Source organism: Urocitellus parryii, chromosome 11, assembly GCF_045843805.1.
Source record: "Urocitellus parryii isolate mUroPar1 chromosome 11, mUroPar1.hap1, whole genome shotgun sequence".
Classification (NCBI taxonomy): domain Eukaryota; kingdom Metazoa; phylum Chordata; class Mammalia; order Rodentia; family Sciuridae; genus Urocitellus; species Urocitellus parryii.
In genome coordinates this window covers 3,796,557-3,819,876 of record NC_135541.1, presented here as the reverse complement: position 1 = coordinate 3,819,876, position 23,320 = coordinate 3,796,557, and the positions used below count along the sequence as shown (strand labels likewise).

At 58.0% G+C, this 23,320-nt stretch overlaps 1 protein-coding gene across 8 annotated transcripts in view; it reads right to left on the bottom strand.

The window, feature by feature from the left end:
- Positions 1–324: 324 nt before the first annotated feature.
- Positions 325–23,320, bottom strand: part of Espn (espin) — a 29,009-nt gene continuing 6,013 nt past the window's right edge. The window contains exons 3-16 of one of the 8 annotated variants that reach the window (XM_026386072.2): positions 16,944–17,130; positions 16,651–16,833; positions 16,360–16,491; positions 13,713–13,917; positions 12,528–12,799; positions 11,660–11,707; positions 9,872–10,102; positions 9,583–9,781; positions 8,224–8,250; positions 6,969–7,114; positions 6,629–6,892; positions 2,263–2,342; positions 2,154–2,165; positions 325–1,155 (exon numbers count right to left, since the gene is read on the bottom strand). In XM_026386072.2, the coding sequence (XP_026241857.1) occupies positions 1,011–1,155; positions 2,154–2,165; positions 2,263–2,342; positions 6,629–6,892; positions 6,969–7,114; positions 8,224–8,250; positions 9,583–9,781; positions 9,872–10,102; positions 11,660–11,707; positions 12,528–12,799; positions 13,713–13,917; positions 16,360–16,491; positions 16,651–16,833; positions 16,944–17,130 (2,131 nt within the window). In that variant the 3' untranslated portion in view covers positions 325–1,010. Of the gene's footprint in view, positions 1,156–2,153; positions 2,166–2,262; positions 2,343–6,628; positions 6,893–6,968; positions 7,115–8,223; positions 8,251–9,582; positions 10,103–11,659; positions 11,708–12,527; positions 12,800–13,712; positions 13,918–14,524; positions 14,534–16,359; positions 16,492–16,650; positions 16,834–16,943; positions 17,131–23,320 lie in introns of those variants that run through there. The other 7 variants (XM_077791305.1, XM_077791306.1, XM_026386074.2 and 4 more) reach the window with 7 other exon arrangements.

Genomic DNA, 23,320 nt, shown 5'->3' with positions numbered 1-23,320 from the left:
GTATTAAATCCCTGAAGAAAAGCAGCTTCTGGATAATTCTCTGGGGCTGGGAATGTTAAGTGTGGCTTGGGCTCCGTTTCCGCGGGGTGTAAAGGCGCTGGGAGTCTTGTCAGCAGGGTCCGAAGTGCAGGGACCCGTGGTGGAGACCAGTGCAGCTCTCCGCTCCCAAGCCTGCCCCTCCCACGTCCGCCCAGGCCCATTGACTCGGTGAAGGAGAGAAAGTCGTGGCTTCGGCGAGTGAGAGTAAACGTGAGCCCCAGGCGGTGGAGAGAGCTTTAATGGGCGAGCGAGGTGGCAGGATGGGGCGGGGAGCAGTTGGAGCCATAAGTGCAGGGCTCCTCGCCCTCCACTCACTCCACCAAAAGGTCTGGGAAGCGAGGGGCCTGGCTGGGGACGGGGCGCAGACTTAACTAGAGGGAGGTGGGGCCCCGGGAAGCAGCAACTCCGCCCCCAGCTCTGCCCCAACAGGCAGTTTTCACCGGTTTCTGGTAAACAAATGACTGAGAGGAAACCCTCGGGGGTGATGAGAAATGCGGCCTGGGCCGGGTGCAGATCTGGGTCGAGGAGGGAGGAAAACCCCTTCCCCGAGCTCGGGGCCTGCCTCCGCCCAGGATGCGCCAGCGACCCAGGTTCCGGGGTGCGGGGGAGGGGGCTGCATCTGAGCGCGCGCCCCGCAGGAAAACAGTCGCCACCCACGGGGCTGGGGAGAGCTCTGCACACGTTGACATTCAACGAACATGCAAATATATGTAAGTCGGCATGCAAAGAAGCAGCATCTTTTTGCGTCAGCAGCTTGGGCACTTTTTCCCGGCGACTGTGGCGGCGCGCGCTCCAGCGTTGGCGGGGCTGGGGATGCGGGACCAGGGAAGGGGGTTAGGGAGGATTCTGGCGCGGAAGAGGAGGGCCGCGCGGCTCCCAGACCTTCCGCACCGTCAGGCCAAGTAGGGCGGGGACTGGGGGACCCCCACCTCTTGGAGCTCTGGAGGCTGTGGGCAAGGGGCCGCAAAGTATTACTTAGGGATGTCCCCCTTCTTCAGGATGACCTGTCGCTGCCAGGGCGCCAGCTTGCTCTCATCGTAGCCCAGCGTCCGCAGCTTCTCCGACTGCTCTTTCTCCCGCTGAATCTCCTCCTGCTTTTGCCGTTCCTCCTCTTTTCTGCAGATGGGGTGAGGGCAGAACGCAGTGAAGCCTGGGGCCAGAAACTAGGGCGAACCAGGCACCAGGATGGGCGTGGGAAGAGTGGGCTATGAAGGACAGGGACTGGACTGGGGGCAGATGGGGTAATTGGGCCACAGAGAAGCTGGATGAGTGGGAGGCTGTGGTTGGGTTAGTATGGGCTGCGGTGTTACTGAAAAGGAAGGTGATGGGTCAGGAGTGGCACTGTGTGAAGAGGGGAGTTACAGGGTTTAAAGGGGAGAGGACTGGGGCCAGGACCTCGGCTGTCCAGAGCTGTCAATGTGAATCATTGCAGGTTGGGGCTGGGCATCTAGACACCCCATTCCTGAGAGGCAGAGGCTGGGGAATTAGGAATAGGTTATTAGAGCACGGGGGGTAGGGGACTGGGGATGTAGCTCAGTGGCTCAGTGGTAGTGCTTCTCCAGTACCACAGACACACAGAACATAAGGGTAATCTGTTCTGTTGACAGGCTAGGCCCTAAGCATGAGTGGGAGTGTAAAACGCTTCATTAATGACATATTGATTGTATGTTGACATATTTTTTGATGTTTTGGGTTAAATTTTATTAAAATGAATTTCACCTGTGCCTTTTTATTTTCTCAATGTGGGCACTAGAAATATTTTAATTACATGTAGAGTTCAAATTGTATGTCTAATGGAGCACTGGGCTAGATTACTTGGGGCAGATGATCAAGGTATTGATCATGGGGTTGGGCTAACTGTAGGGTAGAAAGGCTGGGTTAGTGGAAGATGGGCACTGGCTCATTTCGGAACAAGGTTATCAGAGCATGAGAGCTAGACTTTGGGGGACAGGTGAGCAGTTACTGGGAGAAAGGGGTCCAGTGGCGTTATTAGAAGCAGAGTAGTCATGCTACAAGAACTGAGTGACAGCATATGTGTTGGATGAAGGGGCAAAAGACTAAGTTACTGTAATTGGGTGGAAAGGGTGTCAGGTCCAGGCCAGCCCTGCACTTACCGCTTCTGCGCCCTGGAAGGAGAAAGAGACACTGTTAGTTGATTCTGCCACCTGAAGAGGACAGTCAAGACATACAGCCAGGTCAGCCTCCTCCTGACCCCCAGCTCACCTCTCCTCTTCCATCTTCTTCCGAAGGAGGTCTCGCCTCCAGGCAGGCAGGCTGGCCAGCCGGGCCTCCTCCTCCTCCTCCTGAAACAACCATAAAGCTTCAGGATCAGTGTGGCTGGGAAAGACAGGGTGCGGGGTGCACCCCCAACCCAGGGCACCTGAAGGGATCCAGGGACAACAGAACACAGATGTGGTCACAGGAAGAGATGCTTTTGATGCCCATCTAAGAGATAAATGAATGAAGGTGCCTGATAGTCTCCTCAGAGGGTGCCTCTTGCCCCATTCTCCACATGCCCTCCACCCCCCACCACAACCCAGGCCAGAGAACTAAAGGTGGTGCCAGAGAGATCAGAGTTGAGATGGAGAACGGATAGCTGGGCCCCAGAGGCCTGAGCCTGATTTACCATGGGGGCAGGTAGATGCATTGTACCAGGTCCATCATCCAGAATCTCTGTACAGAAGACTCCCCCCCACCAACCACTACCACCTGGCTAGCTCAGGGACTCAGAGTGTCCCTGGTTCCCCTGTGAGGTACCTTATGGCTCATGCTTGCCCTTTTCCCAAAGGAGTGGACACCTGCTCCACAATTGTGGGGCTGCAATGACACTGTATGTGAGGGGCATCCAACACAGGCAGCTTACAGCAAAGGGCTTTATTCCTTGGATGTCACAGAGGAGAGTCTGTACACATCACACATCACACAGAACGCCACAGGTGGCCAAGGAGGTAGCTGCAAACCCATTGAAAAGCCAGAGACACAGCCACAGTGCCCCAAGATAGGGCCATGATCCCTCACTCTCTGAGGGACTGATTCTGCTACCTGGCTCCCCACAGAGCTCAGCAATGGGGCTAGAGGGAACACCCAGCTTTGCCAAGTGCCATGCCTTGCATATACAGGCAAATGCCCCATATCCTGTCCGGAGGGGACCTTGAAGGCTGAGGCAGCCTGGTCCTGAGCAAGCAGCTTTTCACTGGTCCTGGATTCTTCCAGCCCCTGCTGGCTTCTGGCTTCTGGAGGGCATCATGCAGGTATCCAGACCCATGTTAAGACGCTCAAGAGTAAATTCTGAACTCACTGCTCAGATGTCAAACATCTCTGCCTCCTTCTCTTTCCAGAAAGAGAAGCTACGGTCTATGTAGCGACAGATGTCCTCATTGCTGAACTCGCCCATCTCAGACACCAACTCCAAAGGGTCCTCAGCAGGGGCTGGGAGACAAGATGGGTCTGAGTTGGGGGGATGGGTGGCAGGAAGGGGCTGTGGTGCTGAGGCAGGGGCCTCTGGCTGCTCCTCTGTCAGGTCCTCCATGTCAGCTGGCACAGCCTCTTCGGGGGGCTCCTTCTCCTCCTCTTTTTCTTTCTCTTCCTCTTTTCCCTTCTCTTCTTCCCTGGCCGGCTCAGCCTCTGGGCTGTCTCCAAAGAACTGGCACCTGAGGTCCTCGAAGCCGTCGCTCCAGCTGCGCCTGCCGGCCTCCACCTCCTCAATCACAACGCGGTGGAAGAGGCGGATGAGCTCCCACGGGTGGCTGCCCAGCCGGTCGAACATCTCATAACACAGCAAGTGGCGGAACTTGCGCTCCTCGCGGCTGAGGCCCATCTCTAGCAGCTGGAAGTAGCCAAGCATGAAGAGGTCCAGCGTGAGGCTGTCGTAGTGTCGAGGGGCGCCACCGTCCAGGGGTGGCAGGAAGTGCTGGGGCCAGTACAGGCCATGCGCCAGGCCTGGGCCACGTGGTTGCCGTGCGGGTACTTGCTGTAGCAGACTCCGCCAGTGACCCAGCAACTTGCCCACCACTTGCCTCTGCTTCAGCAAGTGCCGCAACCGCTTATCCTGACCGTAGGCCTCATTGTCGCCCTCCGGGGGCGGGGAGGCTCCCTCTTCATCTGGGACAGTACCGGCGCCTGCTGCCACAATGCGAGGCAGAAGTTTGCGCAGACGCACCTGGGTGTGGCGCCCAGGGCCCCGGAAGGTCCACTTGCGCCAATGCTCCAGGAAAAGGTAGACGATGCGCTCTTTGCGCATGTCGATGTAGTCCTGGACGCCGGGCAGCTCAGCGGAGAGTGGAGGCCTGTGCGCCATCTGCTCGGGCTCTGGCAGTGCCACCTGAGGGTCCTGCACCTCAGGCAGGCCCAAGGTACCCAAGGGCTCTTCAGAGTCCAGTAGTCCGTTTGCCACCGCAGCGCTCTGCTCTTTGGAGCCGGCAGCCACGTAGTCCTCCTCTAGGATGGGCTCACGGTCTGGGGTGCTGGCCGGCTGCGGGAACTTGTGGTGCTGGCAGCTGGTGGACGCCGCGCCCTGGGCACGCAGCTCATAGGTGGCTCGGAGTTGCTGCACCGAAACGCCGCACTCGAGGATCTCGCGCGCCACGGCCTCCCGGCACCAGCTGAGAGAATGCGAGCGGCCCAAGCAAAGCGGCCCTGGTCCTGAGGGTGCATCAGGCAGCGGCTCCAGGGGCTGGCCAGTCTCGGCTGTCAGCAGCTCCGCCAGGTGTGCGGGCCTTCCGCCCAGTGCAGCCAGTAGCGTGGCCATGCTCTTGAGCAGCGTGGAGATCTTGCTGCACCAAGCAGGCAGGCTGGCGGCGCGGCCGTGCATGCGACGGGGGTCAATGGTGAAGCGTGGAGCCGAGAGGGCGGCTGAGATGGGCAGCAGTTGCTCCAGCTCCAGCTCCAGCTGTTCTAGGCGGGCTTCCAGCTTCTGAGCCTTGTGTAGTACCTGCAGGTTCTCGATTTGCTGCTCAATGCGGAGGATGTCGTCCTCAGTCATGAGCTCTCCGAAGGGCCCAAGGATGGCGTTGTGCTCCTGGGAGTACCTCCAGCCCTCCGGGGGGTAGCAGCAGGAGCTGGCAGAAGTCAGCTAAGGCGGGGAAGACAAGAGAGGGGAGGGAGGCGCGTCTCCCTCTGGCCCAGCTCCCGCAGCTGGAACCTTTTGCCTGTCCTGGGTGGTGTAATGGCTTCGCCGGGTTGCATTTGCAGGGATGGGCCACGCCTAGCTGGCAGGCTATTACACTGCGTAAAGGCTTCGGCTCCTGGCTCTGGACAGTGTCCACTTTGGTTGATGGTGGGGGCACACCTGGTCGCTGGTCGCTGTTGCAAGGCAGGGAGGGCAGGCCGCCAGAGAGGATCTCCATGCCTGGCTTGGCTGCTCATTACACCACTCAAGGAACATGCGAAAGGCCTTGAAGCTGAGAGGCAAGGAGGCCCTTCACAACCCCATCCAAACCCTAGTTTCAAGCCAGATTCCAGAGAAGCCTCTCATGCTAGCCCACTGATGCTTCTCAGGCTCTCCTGTGTCCCATGCTCTCTCTATCCGGGTAGAAAAGTTTTACATGCTGAATGAGAGACCACACCATTCTACTGCAGCTCCCACTGTGACTCCCACTGTGAGCCCTTGTAGCTCCTGCACCCCACTGGACTAACACAATATTTGGGATGCTTCTCATTTATCCCTCACTTTCCTCTACCTCTTGATCAGCTCTCTGTGGCCAGCTTTTCCATGCTGGGGGCTGACCTTACCTCCCCACAGGCCTCCTGATCCGTCCTGACCCACTGTAGTTTCCCACATACAAGGATGACGATGCAGCTGCCAGCCTCACCAGCCCCAGGCTCCCCACTGCTCCAGGAAAATGCCTATTCTCTTCCAGGTAGCTGGCCAGGCCTCACAGTGCCAGATGTGATCACTGCTTTGTATCCCCAGTTGTTACTCTATCACATCATCTGTTTTGTCTCCTTGGGGACATTTATTTGCTTGTTGTTATGCACACACACACACACACACACACACACTTCCCTTGGAAGCAGGCCTTGGTATATTCACCACAAATTCCCAGATTTCATGTGTGTGTGCCATGTAGATGGCACTCAGGGAACATTTGCTTCATGAATGATGGTAATCATCAGCTAGTGTTAATTAGCCCATCTCACAGATGTCATACTGAGACTGGACAAAACTAAGTGCCAGCAGCTGGACAGTGGCAGGGCTGAGCAGAGCCCAAGTCAGTTTGGCTGGGACCAAAGCCCTCTAGACCACACAGTGTGGTCCTTGGACAGTGTCATCATCAGCCATACCTAGTTGCTTGTTACAAATGCAGAATCTCAGCACCCCCAAGATGACCTGAAACAGAATATCAAGGTCCCAGGTGATTGGAGGGCACAGAAGAGCTTGGTAAACATTGCCATCTTTCTTCTAAGAACAAGCTGCTGGGGCAGAGAGACTGGGACCAGTTCTGGGGGGTTCTGCAACCTCATTTTCCTCTAAAGGCATTGGGCACTGTCTGAGGCTGAAGGGCCCCTTCAGGTGGAGAGGTGGCACAGGGGATGGACTGTAGGCTGAACGCAGACCCCAAGGCTTTCTGGGGAACCCTGCCCCACCCACCTTCCGCTTCTGCTCCTCCTCCTCCTGCATCTTCACCATCAGCTTGCGCACCATCACTTGGCGCTTCCACTCAGGGATGGGCCGGCCCTGCTCGTCGTGTATGGGGACGAGCGTTTCCACATTGAGCTGCACACCTGGCGCAGGGGTGGCGGGTGGTGCGGGCACTATGCTGCCATTGAGCAGTGGCTGAGGCCCCACGGCTGGTGGAGTGGGGCTCCGGGCCCGAGATGGGGCAGGTGACACAGGTGGCACCTGTGTGTCAGGCTGCAAGAAGAAGCAGTGGGGCTGAGTGTTGGGCAGGCAAGGGGAGCCAGGGCAGGGGCACCTGTCAGTCTCCTACCTGGGTTGCTGGCTGCCGGCTGCCTGAGAACACTGTGGTCAGCCCCTTGCTCTGCGGTGTTGGCTTCAGGCTCTTGCCTGCCTTGATCTCAGCCAGTAGCTCTGAGTTGTCACCCGTTGGGGACATCATGTTGAAAGACTTGGTGCCTGCCCACAGGAGGAGAATCACTGATTGGGGGCAGGATTGTGACCCCACCATCCTCCACCTTTCTCTCTGCAGCCCCCATCCCAAACCAGGACAGGTGGGGCCCTCCCTGGGGCCAGAGGTAGCCCTCTAGATCCCAGGGTACCTCAAGCAGCTTTCAGGGCACCCAGAAGTGGGCCCTCAGCTCCCAGCCCATGGTGGCCCCACCATTCTCCAGGCCCTACTCACGGGGCGTAGAGGCCCCGCCTGGAGGCCCCTGGGAGTTCATGGTGGCTGTTGGACTGGCCCTGGGGCCCAGCCACTGCCGGTCAGCTCCAAAACACTACCTGGGGCCGGCCACCCGACCTTTGTCCCAGGCTCCCTGGCTCAGCCCCACCAGGGCGGAGTCTCTCTCCAGCCCTCTCCCTGCATCAGCAAAGCCCAGTGACCTTTGGACTGAGTCAGCTGGGGCTTCCACAGCCTTAAGGACTCAGGACCCTGGAGTACTGGCACCTAGCCAGATCACCCTCCCTGTCCCCACACCCACAGATGAGCAGATACACTGACTCAAGCGGGAAGCACACTTATGGCAATACACTACTCAGCTCCCGGGGACCCTGGAAGGGAGTGCTTACTAAGGACATGGGAGAGGGCACTGAGGAAGAAGGGCCAGGCAGATGGCATGCAAATGCTCGGGCAGAGTTTGCATTCAACAGTGAGTGGCTGGTGGAGGTGAGCGGGGATTTTGGAACCCTGAGGAAGGGGTCAGATCTAGGGGTGGAGGTGAACAAAACAGGCCAGAAGCTCTCGGCTGCCTGGGATGGGGATCCCAGAGTGCATCACAAGGAGAGGAAAAGAGAGACGAGCATACAGTCTGCTTTTTTTTTTTTTCTTTTTTTGCAAAACTGTCAGCCAGGCACAGAATGATTGGGCACATATGTGGGTGTGGTGGGGGTATGAGGGTTGGTGTGGGGTGCAAGAGCCCCTCTGTGACATTGAGGTCCCCCCTTGCCTACTGGCCCCTGGTCTGCCCTTTCCTCAAGTCCCAGCCCGTTCTGTCTGGTTTCTCCTTGGTGAGCCTTCTCCCCACCCTTGCCTCAGCCTCAGCCAGGAACCGCGCGCAGCTACTCACTCTTCCTGTGCCTCAGGACTCTCACTTCTAGGAACCGAGAGAAGAGAAGTGACAGCAAAGTTAGGAGGGAGAGGGGGCCAGGGTAAGATGGGGACAGCAAGAGGACCAGGGAGGGCAGGAGGGACGAGAAGAGAGGAGGAGCTTTCCTGTCCTGTGACCCTGGCTCAGTCCACTCTGGGGCCCCATAAGGGTGGTATGTCCAGTTCCCTGAGTGCTGCACAGGGTCACCACTGGCCCTGGTCTGTTCACAAGGCCTCCGCCTTGGCATTCGCTTGGGTTAGGGCACCCAGCCCAGGCTCTGATAGGAGGGGTGTCGGGGGCAGCCCAAAGTCTATTTCTTCTTCTTTTTTAAAAATATTTATTTATTTATATGTGGTGCAGAGTCAAACCCAGTGCCTCACACATGCCAGGCAAGAGCTCTACCGCTGAGCTACACCCCTGTCCCCATTTCTCCTTGTCCTTGCTGCAGGATGCAGAAGAACGGAGGAGCTGATTGCAGAAGTAGGGTGGGCTGGGGACATTCTGGAGGCTCAGCCAGTAGTGACATGCTCCCATGGCCCACGCTGTGTGGACTGGGGCTCCATATGAACCACACTCCTAGTCAGAGATGAAGCTTAGGATGGGGCCACTGAACGTGGTCCCTGCACTGAGTGAGTAACTGGGTGAGGAAGCCAACCTGCTGGTCTGGGTTGGGGGCACCTTCCAGGAAGCCTGTCAGGCAGAGCAGTGCCCCATCCTACAGAAGAGAGGATAGGAATCCTGGTCACCAGTAGTTCTTAATAAAGGATGCCCAGGAGCCCTTGTAGCTCGTGGTAGAGCGTGTGCTTACCCACACACGCTGCCCAGGGGGAGAGCCAGAGGGAGAAGGGGAAAACATGAGGGGCCAGGGCCGCGGAGGAATCTGACCAGGAAGAATTCCTGGGGTAGGTGACAGGACTCAAGTCTGCGCTAGTTTGGAAGAACCAGAGGAGAGGTGGAGGGGAACTGAGGAGGGACAGGGGCAGGAAGAACGCCTGTGAGCAGTCCTGCCTCCTGAAACTAGTCCACTCCTCGCTACCCGTAAAACGGGTTCATCAGAAACACCAGCCACAGGGCTGAGAGACTTCCTTGGAGGAAGGGAGGAGGTCTGGAGAGGAGAGGGGACCCGCCTGAGGCCACACCCCCAGCCCCGCTCTGGCAGGAGGGAAGGTGACTCAGAGCCCTTGCTTTGGGTCAGATCTTCAGTGGGGTGGGGGCCCTCGGGAAGAAGCGGGAGGACCGAGGGCGGACCCGCGGGCGCACTGGGGAGGGGGCGGTGTCTAGATCTCCCTCCCCCTCTGGGGCTGGCGCCGCCCCCACCCGCAACCCTCCCCGACTCACTGCCGGTGGACGACGAGGAGCGGCGCTGCCCGCAGCCGGAGCCCGCGCCCTCCAAGGGCAGAGGTGGGGCAGGCGGCAGCGAGCTCTGGGCCTCAGGCAGGGGCGGCGGCGGTGGCGGCGGCGGTGGCGGCAGCTCCCTGGACGGCTTAGAGTCCGCGGTGCAGCCGTTTTGCACGTGGTTCCCCGGGAGCAGAGCCGCCTGCGGGGGAGCGGAGGGGCTGGCTAGTGAGGAGCGGGCTGCAGGGCCGGATCCGGGGCGGCCGGCGGGTGCGGGCTGGAGGGCACGCACCTCCTCGCTGTGCGCCATGCCCGGGCGTGCTGCCAGCGGCTCCCCGGTGCAGCGGCCCAGCTGGCGGTAGTAGTCCCCCGTGCTGGGCTGCTTGATGAAGGTCCGGGACTTGCGGCCGGAGTCCTGCCTCCGCAGCCCGTTGTGGTGGTCGCGGGAGCTCGGCTGCGGGAAGACCGATGGGCTTTGACCACTTGTCCCCAACACCCCGCAACGCCCCCTTCCCCAGCTCTTCTCTCCCGGGCTCAGGGCCAGCAGCCGTCGAGTGGTGCAGCCGCCTAGTCCCGAGATCCCCCTGTTCTCAGGGCAACATGGGGCTAGGGTCAAGGGGGCCTCGGTGGAAGGGAAGCCTGGACCGGCCCTACAGGGAGGGGTTCTGGGCGGAGGCCAACCGCACAGAGGCCCCCACTGAGGCCAGAAGGGGCGGGTCCAGGGGCGGGGTGGCCCAGCCCTGACGCCAGGGGGAGCCGGAGAAGGGATAGCAGCTCTCAGCTTAGTGGCCCTGAGGCCCGGGCCGCACCCTACAGCCAACCGCGCGTCCTAGGGGGGTTTCGGCCCCTAGGGAGCCCTGCCCAGAGCCGGTGCCCTGTTAGATTCCTGCTTGCCCAGGGTTCCCGGCCGACAGGCTCCGAGTTTGTTCCTACCTGCGACTGTGCCGGTGGCCCCCGCTGTGCACCTGGCGGCGGGGGCAGCAAGGATCCGACACCTGCGTTACCTGATCCTTCCTCTCAGGTTACAGCCCGGCCCGCGCCAGCCCGGTCGCGGCTGGCCTATGGGCTCTGTCGGCCTGACATCACCTAGGACCCGCCAATCCCAGGCCGAACCCCCCCAGCAGTCAGGGATGCCACCGAAGCCCAACTGCTCCTCCACACCTGGCGGGTATGCTGCACCGGTCTCACCGGCCAGGTGTGGCCCCGCCCCCTGGACCTTTCTCCCTGAACATGGGCCTGGCACCCCGACCTTCAGGCCCCTCTCATTTGCCAGAGACAGGATGAGGGTCTGACCGCTGGCGGTCTCATTTGGCTCCTGGGTTCCGGGTCGCGTCCCCTCCTTTCCCTCCTGCATCTGGAAACCATCGACATCCTCGTAAACTACACCAACACCCACGCACAAGTCTCGGGTTTCAGGGGCAGCAAGGCGGGCTCAGGTGACAACTCAGCCTGCCGCCCCATTGCGGATGCCCCCAGCTAAGCCCAGCTCCGGGAGAAGGACCCGAGGTGGTGGGGGCTGCCCTGGGCCCTATCCTCCCTGTGCGTCCTCGAGGTGGCCTCGGACCCTCTGCACCCCGCCCGTCCAGGCTCACGTTGCAGGAAACGCGACACGCTAGATTTGTTTTCTGGGCCAGCCAGCCCCCTCCACACCCCCTGCAGCCCCAGAGGCACGACCCTGCTCTCTCCCGCAGCTCAGGCACCCGTGCAGGGCGCAGCAGGCACACAAAGGTCTCTTTGTGGAGCAGACCCAACTCCTGCAGCTCAGCACGCACACACCCCAGAGGGGTGTGGGAAGGCACAGTCCTGGCCCTTGGCTCAGGCATGGGGACTGGGTGCTGGTCAGACCACCTGTCCCAGGCTTTGGGCAGGGCTCACATGCCAGCCCAGGCTGTGAAAGTTGACTGGGCCCAGGCCACTTGCAGCCCCAGCAGAGCCTACTAGAGCTCCCTCCAGAGATGAAAGGGGAATCTGATTTTAGAGCTTGGTCTGGGGTGGCATGAAGGGGGTGGCAGTTGGAGTTCTTGTGGAGCTCAATGTCCCTCCCATGCTTCTGTGACAGTGGCCTTGTGACCTGTTCCACCAGTGCAAACTGATTATTCAGCTTCATCCTGGAGTGGCCTGCCTTAGGCTGGGGAGGGAACTGCAAAGTCTAGGCTCTGACAGGACCCTGGGGGGCTGCCACCATACACCTGGCCACCTGTGGTCTCATGTTTTTGTTTTTGTTTTTCCACCTCTCAGACCAGCTGGGCCCCCTCAACCTCTCTGCCCAAGTCCCAGAGCTGCCCAGACAGGACCTCTGACCGCTTCCCTGTAGTCCCTGGTGACCTGGACCACTCACAATCACTGTGTCCTCCCTCACACCACCCTCCTAAGATCACGGTGCTTGCTTCTCCCCCCAGGGTGCCCACCTCAGCACTGGCTCCTCCAAAGTACAGAAGCTCAAACCTCAGCAGGAGCCAACCTCAGCTTCTTGGCCACTCGGACATCGGACAGCGGGTGCTGGTTCCTGCTGGTGTTCACTCACCTGACACTCCTTCCTCCTGGCCCTCACCCTCAAGCTACGACATGGCATCTCCCACCTGGAAGACATCTAGGGTTCCATTCTTCACCTGAGCCCATGGCTGTGGGCATGGGCATGTTAGTGGAGGGCAATCTGCACACGTTCTCTGTCAACTCAGGGAAAACCTGCCACTCCATGCAAGAGGCAGCATAGACCCAGCTCCTGGTGAGGCACAGCCATCTGGGGCCAGATGTTTTCACCCCAACTTGGCATGGAGGGCGATGTGTTTGTCTAATTCACCTCCCTGTGCCCAGTGCAGCCCTGAGCCCTCATGGAACTGATCAGGAGCTTTGACTCTTGAACATGCCCTGGACCCAGGGACCCCACCTGTGTCTACTAGCCAGGCCAGTCCCACTCCTGGGAGGCAGGCAGGGGGAGGGCTCACTACCTCCTTCTTGAGTGGCTCTGTCTCCACGTGGCGGAGCTTGTTCTTGGTCTGCATGTAGATGTCAGCGGCATGGAGCCCCACAGGGGGGTTGGGGGCTGGGTAGCCCGGTGGAGGTGGGGGCAGCTGGGTGCCTGGGGGTGGGGGCGGTGGAGGGAAGCTGGGGGGCGGTGGCGGGGGTACAGATCTCCCCATCTTGCCCTGAGACAGGCCCAGCTCTGGGTTCAGCATATCCATATAGTTCTGTATGTCTGCGGCTCTTGCGCTGGAAAGTCCTGTGGAGGCAGCAGGGAAGGCCGGGTATGGGAGTTTGCAGAGAGGCTGTCCCCCAGAACTTGCCAGACTCCCCACCACCTAGAAACCACTAGTTTCTAGCACCAAAGCAGTCTCTGGGTGCTATTCGATGAGGCTCACTGTGGCCTCTGGCAGTGCTGGATGGTTCCTGCTCCCCAGCCCTGCACTAAGGTTGGAGGACAATGTGCTCAGGTTTGGAGGGGAAGCAGCAGGGGGCTTTGGGCTCCAGGTGTGCCTGCAGGACAGGGCCACCTGGACAGGGGAGAGGCAGCTCTTCAGGGAAGACCTGGCAGAGCAGGTGGCAGGAGTCTGAATGGCCACACCCAACCTTAGGGGCACCTAGTCAGCTCTGCAGTCCACCACCTGGCGACAGGCAACAGGCACTGTAGGTGGACCACGTTCACACTCAGGGTGTGGTCAGTGTGTAGACCCATGTCTGGCTTTGCCCAGGGTTTGTGCAATTGTGTATGTTTGAGCCTTTCACATTTGTGCACACAACTCTTTGCATTTGTGAATGTGTCTGTGTTGGTCTGTAGACACTGTGTGCGTGTGTCTCTCCAGTGAAAACCCAGGTGTGAGTCCTTGTGTAAGTGCACGCAGACCTGTAAGGTGCACACGACTCTGCTTGTGTGCCTGAGCATTCCTATGTATGTGTATACTGTGTTTACAGACATACAGATGTGACTTTTGAGTGTGGGTAGGCAAGAACAATGAACCATGGGAGAGGCGCATGTGAATTTTGGGGGGAATACATGTGGATGTACATGTGGTTGTGTGGTGGGCACACAGGACCCTGGGCGTCCCCTCTAGGGGAAGGGCCGCTTGTGGTGGACCACGGGCAGGATGCCCTAGGCAGTGTGCTTTCCCTCCTCCCTCTCCCTCCAGCCCACTCACCACGAGGAGGAGGGCGCTGGCCCTTGATGCTGGAGTGGCTGGAAGAGCAGGAGTCATAGTTGGAGAGGGTGCTGGCAGGCGAGCTGAGGTCAAAGTTCTGTGGCTGGACTGACATGGTGGTGTTGGGTGAGGACATGCCCGAGTCAGGCTGCTTTGCCTCCAGCTCAGTGGACGAATCCTGGGACAGTACTCGATGCTCCACACTCTGAGGAGAAGGCAGGAGGGCTGTGAGGGCAAGCCTCCTCCACAGACCTGCGCTTTCTGGGCCAGGTCCCATTCAGGCATGCCCTTGCTGTGTGACTTCAGTCAAGTCACTTCCCTCTCTGAGATCCTTTCCCCATTGCAAAAGGGTCTTGGGTTCTTCTGAGGCTAAGATTCAAGTCCAGCCCCCTAGCAGGACCTCGGGTTCCAGAGATACTCCCATCCTGGCCCCTCCCTGCTCAGGAGGCTAGAAGCCACAAAGGGAAGGGGCCCTGGGCTGCACCCCAGGGAGACGGTCATGCACCAGCCTTCCCTTATCAACCAGCAGAGGGCCTGGGCTCTGTGTTTCTTCAGGAGGGGGTTTGGGGTGGGGTACAGGGAGAGCCGTCCCCTCTTACCTGCTGAAAAACCCCCGTTTCTCCTTTCCCAACCTGTCAGCTCCCAGCACCAACCCAGCCAGTCTCCTGATGGGGCTGGGGGGGGGGGAAGGGTGGGGCCTGGTGGCCCAGCTGGGCTGGGATGGGCAGCCCCTGCTCAGGCTCCCAAGCCTGTCCCCCTCCCTCTCTGTGCCTCTGACCACAGGCTGGGATCAGGCTGGGGGCCCTGCTTACATTGCCCATGCTGTCCTGCTGCCGGCAAGCCTGCTCTCTCTGCTGTCTCCTGCCCAGACCTACTCCTCCCTGCCCCATGCCCCCTCCCTGCCTGAGAAGTGTCACAGGCCCCCTGGGAAAGGGAGGCAGCCTGGTACCAGGTAACAGCTCTGCAGCCACGCTCATTGGCCCTGTAATTAGGGGCTCTTTGGGAGTGTTTGCCTTTTCTGGGCCAGCATCCTTGGTGGCTTGTATCTGTCACTGCTGTAGCTGGACCTGCCTCGGTGAGAGTGTCAGGCCCTCCTGCCCACCCACGCACATTCAGGAGGTTCAGCCTCTGCTCACTATCCTAAGAGCCAAAGGGGAGCCCAGGATAATGGCTTTGGGGGACGGCCTGAAGGTACCCTTTTCTTGGCTGACACTAGTGGGCACCAAGGGCACCTGGTCCTGACCCCCATGGGCTACAGACACAAAAGGCTGGGACTCAGGCTTTGCAGCCTGAGAAAATGGCTTTAAATTACCCCCCTCCACTTATTAGCCTCGCAACCTTGGACACTCACTTGTCTTTTCTGTGCCTGTTTCTTCATCTGTAAATGGGTAAGTACAATGTTCCTTGCCCAGTGGGTGGCCAAAAAAGACTTTAAAAGTTAAGTGCCATGCATGGCATGATATCTAGAGAATGTCTTATGTGCCAACAGTTACTATAAGATGAACTTGACACCTGCCAAGCACTCAGCCCGCCAGAGTCAAAATTCAATAAATTCAATAAATTATTGCTAGCAGTGGAGCAAACTCTCAGGAGGTACTGGAGGGTCCTGGAAGGTCCTGGGCTCTGCTGCTGCGCCCACAGCCCCACAACAGAGACAGATTCTCTCAGCTGGAAGGAACTCACCTTTGGGGCAGAATGGCCCATGACAGTGTCTACCCCTGCTTGTAGGCCCCAGTGACAGGGTACTCACTAGCTGCAGGGCCACCCACACTCTTTGCAAGTTCCTTTCCAGGGGGGAATTCATCCTCTAGTCTACCTGCAGTCTCTGATCCTGGGCCTTGCTACTCTTTGCAGACCCCAGGACTGGGGTAGTCAGTCCAGGGACCATCCACTGTCTCTCCTCTGGGCTTCTTTTGAAAGCCCCAATCATGGCCTGGCTGTCTTCTGGAACTATCAGCTTATTTCTGCAGATGTCAGTGAGGTCCACCCTCTTCCTACCTCATTTCTCCAAGAAAGCAGATGGGCAGGGCCCTAGACTTGGTGACATCCACACCTGAGTCCAGGCCCCAGTGGGTTATTTCATGGCTGAGCAACCATAATAAAATAATTTACAAGAGTCACATAAGTGTCCGGTTATGAATTAACTAGGAATGCACCAGCATGTGGTATTGTGGTCAAGAAAGAGTGGTCCTCCACCACTTACTGTCTGCATGACCTTGGGTCTCCAGGAGATTCAGTTTACTCACCTGTGACATGGATTCACTAGCATTACCTACCTCAGAGGGTGGCTGTCAGTTAAATGAGCTGATAATGTGGGTGGGTGAATGAACTTGGCTGGCCCCTGGTTGGAGTCTTCTGATCTCTCCTAGCCTTATCTCTTGTCAGAATGACTCTGGTCCTCCCTGTCTCCCTTCCCTTGACCTTTTGTCCTCTTGCACCTCACTGTGCCTTGCTCCCCAGTGGGCAGTGGATCTGGGCTGAGAGGTAGGTCTGACAGTGGTCAAGGACATGTACTCCTTGTGTCACCTTGGGCAAGGGGATGCACGTCCCTGAACTTCAGCTCCCTCCTTGGTAGAAGGGGTAAGACTTCTACCCCTGGGGTGGGAGGCGGGATGAGATGACAACGAAGGCTGTACCCGGGTCATACCAGGTTCTCCACGGTGCGCAGGTAGCGGGTGCAGTGGCTGTGGCCATTGTAGTCCGACAGGTCGGCGGCCGTGTACCCGTCACGGTCGCGGACGTCCAGCTCCGCGCCGTTCACTACCAGGATCTGGCAGCACTGCGGGGGCATGGGGTGAGCACCTGGCGGCGACGGGCGCCCCGCGCCCGGGCGGGGCTGTGCTGAGAGCGCGGCGCCAGCAGAGGGCGCGCGCCCCGCCCGGGCCCCGCCCCGGGCCCCGCCCGCCCCTAGGCCCCGCCCCTCTCGGGCCGCCCTGACCTCCAGCTCGCCGTTCTCTGCGGCGTCGTGCAGCGGGGTCCCGCCCCACAGGTCGGCCGAGATCTCGCCGCCGTGCAGCAGGAGCCAGCTGAGCACTTTGGCGTGGCCGCGGCTTGCGGCGAAGTGCATGGCTGTGGCGCCGTCTTTGTCCTGCTCCGACAGGCTCACGTCGGTGCAGCTCACCTGGAGAGAGGGGCGGAGAAAAGGGCGGGGACTGGGCACCAGGCCCCTCCTGGCTGGGCCACCGCCCCGTGCCCATTCCCAGGCCCCCTCCCTTCCTGTGACCAGCTCACCAGCCACACGATGACCGAGCTGTGGCCCATCTGTGCTGCTGCGTGCAGTGGGGTCATGCCATCGTGGGCGCGCGCGTGCGGGTCCGCGCCGCACTCCTGCACCAGGTACTGCGTCACCTCCAGGTGGCCCTCCTGGCACGCCAGGTACAGGGGCGTGGCACCATTCTTGGTTTGGGCATTCACTCCCCTGCGAATATGCAACACCCACCATGGTCTCTCAGTGCCTGCGGTCGTCCTTGCCTCAATCCTGGGAGCCCCGGAGGACCGGGAGAGTGGGTTGGACTAGGTCCCTCAGCAGCCTCCCGGTCCCCTTGGCTGTGGTCCCACCCACAGCAGCCTGGTTTTTATAAAGTATCTGACAGCACATCTTGCTCTTAGGGAACAGTCCCACCTTTACCAATGTCCTACATTGCTCTGGACCCCTCCTACCCTGGGGCAGCTCCGTGGATGGCCTGTCATGCTTGGTTAGCCATAACGGCTTCTGGCCTAGTTCTAACCCAGAGGAGGGAGTTCCTGGAGGTCAGGGAGGGTTAGCGTTGCCAGATGAAACACAGGATGCCACTTAAATCTGAATTTCAGATAAATATCAATAATGTGTTAGCATATCCCAGATATTGCATGGAACATACTTATACCAAAAAATATTTATCTCAAATTTGAAGTTCATTGACATCCTGGGTTTTGAGTTGCACCAAGGTGGTGGTGGTGGTTCTCCTTCCTTCCTTCCTTCCTTCCTTCCTTCCTTTCTTTCTTTCTTTCTTTCTGTTTTTTTTTTTCAGTACTGAGGATTAAGCCCAGGAGTGCTCTACTACTGAGTTACATTCCCAGTCATTATTATTATTATTATTACAAATTTTGAGACAGGGGCTAATCAAATTGCCCAAGATGGCCTTGAACTTGGAATCCCTTTGTCTGATGCTCCCAAGTAACTGGGATTACAGTTGTGCACCACCATGCTTAGCTAGGAAGGTTCATCTTAAGTCCCACTGTCATTCCCATTTTGCAGAAAGGCAACTGAGGCTTGGTCCATGTGTTGCCACAGGCCACTCAGCTGGTAAGTGGCATGGGAACACATATCTGTCTGGGATGCAGGGCCTCCCCTGCAGTAAGTTTGCAGGTACTGAAAAGACAGAGTGGGGGAGGGGCCCTATGTCCCAGGTGCTTCCACTACAGCTTACTTTTCAGCTGTCACTGCCCTTCATCCTTGCTTCTCCACCTAGCTCATTGTCCTAACTGGGGAACAGTGAGCCAGCCCCACTGGTGAGGTGCTGCTAGGGAACACAGAAGCTGGCCTGGCCACTAGGCTGATGGATGGGTGAAGTCAGTTCAGAGTGCAGTTACCGCAATGGGACACTAGGTGGAGCCACAATCTACTCCCAGATCCCCCTGGTTCTCTACAAGTCTAGAAGCTCAAGATAGGGGCTATATCCTGCCGGTCTCTGATTAGACCTTGGCGCCCTAGGAACACATTTCTTCACATCCTTACCCTCAACTGCCCTCCGTATCTACACACCCACAGTGGCGATCACATGCACAACCCACACCCCCCAAGCCTCTCATCCAGTCGCCTGTCCATCTGTCCATCAGCTCATGCCCTAAGCCATTCCCTCCTCCTCTATCTGCTCATTCACCCACCTTCCTGTCACCTCAGCGTGACCGAGCCATGTGTGCACTCTGCTGTCTCTCACACATGCCTCCCAGTAGACTTCTTGTTCTCTGTCCCTGGAGTCCCCAGGTCATCTGCAGCCTGCACTGGGCACCACTCTCTGGCCTGGGAACCCCGCTTCCCTGACACAGATCTGCTAATACTGGGGCCAAAGCAGAGCCTGGTGCTTTATAAGTTGAGGGGAGGAGGCGCTGTGCCTGGCTGTCCTTCTGTACCCCGCCCCCTGTCGAGATCAGAGAGGGTCCTGCCAATCAGCACAGGGCAAGCCAGAGGCCCAGCCTTGCACCTCTCCTCAGAAACATGCTGGCCCGCTGCCCTGGCCTCCACGCCCCAGTGCCGGCATTGCCCCCACACATACGCATGCTGGTGTGCCAGGAACAGCCTGTTGAATATTTCATGACTGACACTCAGCAGCCTGAATTATTCACCCTGTAACCAAGGCATGGCAAGTGCTGGGGTCTCGGGGCCTGGGGCCCTCTCTGGGACAGGGGGCAGCACAAGGCAGTGTAAATGACAAAGGGGACCAGATCTGTGTTGAGCTCTGCCCTCCCAACACCCCCTGTGGCAGGTAGCCATCACGCCAGGGGGCCCAGCCAGTCTGAGAGGGAGATGGACAGCAGGGGGCAGTGGTGCCTACTAGTTGCCACTCCCAACAGAGTCCTGACAGTCTAATAAAGACTGGAGGCTGCCCCCATTATTAGTAGTATTTCAGCCATGATCTCTATGGTGCAGTCAGAACCTCCTGCCCAGGAGACCCCGGGACATAGGGCACATATGCTTGATGGGCCACAGGGGTGCCTAGAGGACTAGCCTAGTTCTCTTCCTGCTTGACCTGGAGGCAAGAGAAATATGGGCTCCCTCCCACTCACTGGGGAGAATTACAAAAATATGGGTAAGCATAAGGAACAAAAGAGAACTCCCACTTGGAAAGAATCATGAATACCAGTAGTAATAAAAAAATGGTTAATAATAGTGACAGCAGCTACTATTTATTGAATGATCACTTGTTCCGAGCACTGAGATGCGCCCATTCTCTTATCTAGTCCTCCCCATGCGTTCATGGCCGGGAGCATCAGTCTCCTTCTACCGACCAGGACCAGGAAAGGAGCCCTAGAGAGCTACCATCACTTGAGGTGGAGCAGGCAGAGCCAGCCTTGTGAGCCTGGCCCACGAGGTCAGAGAGCTGGAGGGGGGGACTCCAGCTGTGCAGTGTCCACAGCCGTCCTCTCTGTCTGTCTCCCTCTTTGTGCATAAACAACTGTCCTTCTCTGCAGAGCTCACTGCTGGGCATTCAGGAGCCTCCCTGCCAGTGAGCTCAGCTCTGAGTGGGACTGGACATGAGGGGGACTCCACAGGAAGGCCCAGGGCCTAGTGTGAGTCCTATCCCCCACAAGCTGTGCCACAGTATCCCTTCTTTTGCCTTCCAAACCCCATCCGTGAAGTGGTAGCCACTATGTGCCTCCTCATACCAGGAGGACCAGCCACCAAGGGCACTCACAGCTGTCATGGGGTGTCCAGGCCAAGCACAGCTTAGGTTAGACATCATTTCTTTTTTCTCTTCATTTTCTCCTTCTTCTCCCTCCTCCTCCTCTTTCTCCTTCTCCTACTGGGAATCGAACTCAGGGAATTGAACTGTTCCCAGTCTCACCCAACCTTTTTTAAATATTTGAAACAGCATCTTGCTAAATCTCTGAGGTTGGCCTTGAACTTGCAATCCTTCTGCCTCAGCCTCCCAAGTCACTGGGATTATAGGCATGGCCATCACATCAGGCTCCACCCTCCTTCTTGATCTCCAACTCTGGAGTCTTCAAAGACCCTGAGCCAAACCCTTTTCATAGGTTGGAAGCGTCCTGGTCGTGATCACATAAACCATGCTTTTCTTTTCGCTTAGGGGAAAAAGATGATCTGGACAAACTGTAACTATTAAGCAAGCCACCCTCTGACTGCACAAAAGAAATGTAGAATGCTTGTAAGGGTCTGTTGGAATTCTCTGTCCAAATTTGTGCCAGCTTACTGTTTATGCTGGCCCAGGGAACAAGGAGTGATCAGTCCCCCCACGGATTCAGACTCAGGTCAAAGAGCAAAATGTCCAGTGGCCCTCCCAGCTGCTTAAGACTCCTGCCCTGAGAGAGGTCAGAAAGCGGCTGGCACCCCAAGGACCGGATCTTGTTGTGGCTTGAGCTGATCTGAAGAGTCAGGCAGCCTTCTGGGCTCTACATTGCATCACACCCCCTGCTTAGAGCAAAAGAGCCTAAATCAGGCTCGGTTCAGGGAAGAAGCACAGCCCTGTTTTGAGGAAGGTTCTAGAACAGTCCATTGACACCCTAATCCCCGACAAGCTTGGAATAGTTCCAGAGGCCAGCACATCCCTGCAACTCTTCCAGCCTTCCAGACCTTCCTTCTGACCTGCCATTTAGCCAGACCCTGCCTCCGCCCTCTGTGCCAGGGCTGTGGCTACACCCTCAGGGCAGAGCTTGGCATGGCTGACTGCTTCCAACTCAGTGTCCACTCCCAGCTCCTCGGAAAGGCCTTCCCAACCCCCTCAACCTAGAGAATTTCCTCCCAATTTCTTTACTTTATCGTGTTCTTTCTGTAGACGCAGATTCCAGGGCTCTACCTGCTGGACAGGCAGAGCCGTGAAAGCGGCAGAGCCCTTGGCCTCTTGGAGCTCTGTCCTCCTGGGGCAGTGGCTGGCAGACCAGCACCCAGGAGCAGCCAGAACGCACATCCAAACGGGCTGCCTGCTCCCGACTCTGTCCTCTGCTTCTCAAAAGCCACCGGTGCAGGCGGGCTGGAAGGTTAGAGGGCTCAGGCTAGTTGTTGAAAAAATAAGTGTGTCTTCGAGCAGGAAGGAGCTGCATGATGCCCGCTCACTAGGGCTCAGCCTGGTAGGACAGACAGTGCCTGGCCAGATGGGCACGTGGAGGCTCAGAAAGGGAGTTTCATCTAAGGTCAGAGGGGCGACCTTACTCTGATGGCCCCAGACTCCTCCATCCAACAAGCGCTCACTGCCTGTTAAGGGGACAAACAGAGGAACACACAGAGCAGGTGGCACACAATGCCAGCTCCTGATCAGGGCCGCAGGGGAAAAGAGCCAGGCCACGAGCGTGTTGTGGGGGCGGGTTACCCTGTGAGCAGGCCCAGGGCTGGCCTGGCTGAGAAGGTGGCCACCCAGTGAAGACCTGAAGGGGGACCCAGCAGGCAGGGGCTCTCTGGAGAGGTTCAGGAGAGGGCCCCACCCACGCAGCTGCAGGGTGCCAGCCCCCAGGAGGGGCAGTGTGGCTGGGGAGGAGCACGGGTGAGTTATGGAGAGGAGGGTTGAGGTGAGAGGGAGCAGGGCCAGGTGGGAGGGCCCCCGGGGCCACTGTAAGGGGTGGCCTTCACCGTCGGCGAGCCAGGAGCCTGTCCATTGCCTAGTGGCCTCTCCGCACCGTCAAAGGCTACAGATGGAGCTGGGCTGGCAGGGCCAGGATCAAGGTGGGGAGACCAGTCAGAGGGCGGCTGGTGGACCACAGTTAGGTGACAGGCCAGGACCAGGAGCTGTGGGTGGAGACAGAAGCCTCACTTCGGGGGCTTCTCAGATCCCACCTGGCCCTCCTTTCTCAGAGCCTCCACCTGGGTCAGGGGCAAGGCTGGCTGCTGCCTTTCCCAGTTGGGACCAGGTAGCACAAGCCCTGCCCCAGGCCCTGCTGCCCAGGTGACCTCCACAAATACCAAGAGTAGGCCTGGGAGTGGTAATTAAGAATGAGTGAGTCCTTGCTGCCTGAGGCAGAAACAGGTGCCCAGCAGGTAAGGGGCTACCCCAGCCCAGGCAAAAGCTCCGGGCTTCACAAAGGGAGGGCTGAGCCACAGGCCCTGGGGCTCCCTAAGAGGTGAGTCCCTGGGGAAGCCCCTTTCATGAAGCCCCTTTCTACCCATCCCGTCAGGGGCTGCCTGAAGCTCTGTGAGCAGCCAGGCTCCATGAGGTTTTTTTTTTTTTTTTTCTCATTTTGTTTTTTAATATTTTTTTAGTTAGAGATGGATACATGTATTTATTTTATTTATTTTTATGTGCTGCTGAGGATCGAACACAGTGCCTCACATGTGCGAGGCAAGTGCTCTGCCACTGAGCCACAACCCCAGCCCTCCCTGAGGTATTTTACTAAAGAAGGAACCAAGGGAAGTACTTGGCAAACTTGGAACACTGAGAGATTAGGACCTGGACCAGGAGTGGGGGATGCAGTTTGCCCAAGGTCACACAGCAAACCAGTGGTGCCTGCAGTTGGTCAATAAGCCTCTTGGAGGCACCATGTCTATGTCGACCAGCTCCACGAAGCAGAGACATCTGCCTGGTTCACTAATGTATCTCTGGCACTTAGAATATTGCCCAGCACATAGCAGATGCTCAATAAACATTAGTCAAAACTGGGTGTGATGGCACATGCCTATAATCCCAGAAACTTGGTAATCTGAGATAGGAGGTTCACAAAATAAAAATAAAATAAAACAAAAAATAGAAAAGGGCTGGGGATGTAGCTCAGGAGGAGAACACCCTTGGGTTCAATCCTCAGTATCCAAAATAAATAAATGAATATTATTTGAATGAGTTTGAGTGAGTGAGTCTATAAAATGAACTGATGACGGAGCTACTGTCTAGAGTGGGTGAGAGGCTCAGAGAACACCACCTGGTGCCAGGCCCCGGGAGGCACTGGGCAGGCAGGAGCAGTTTCCG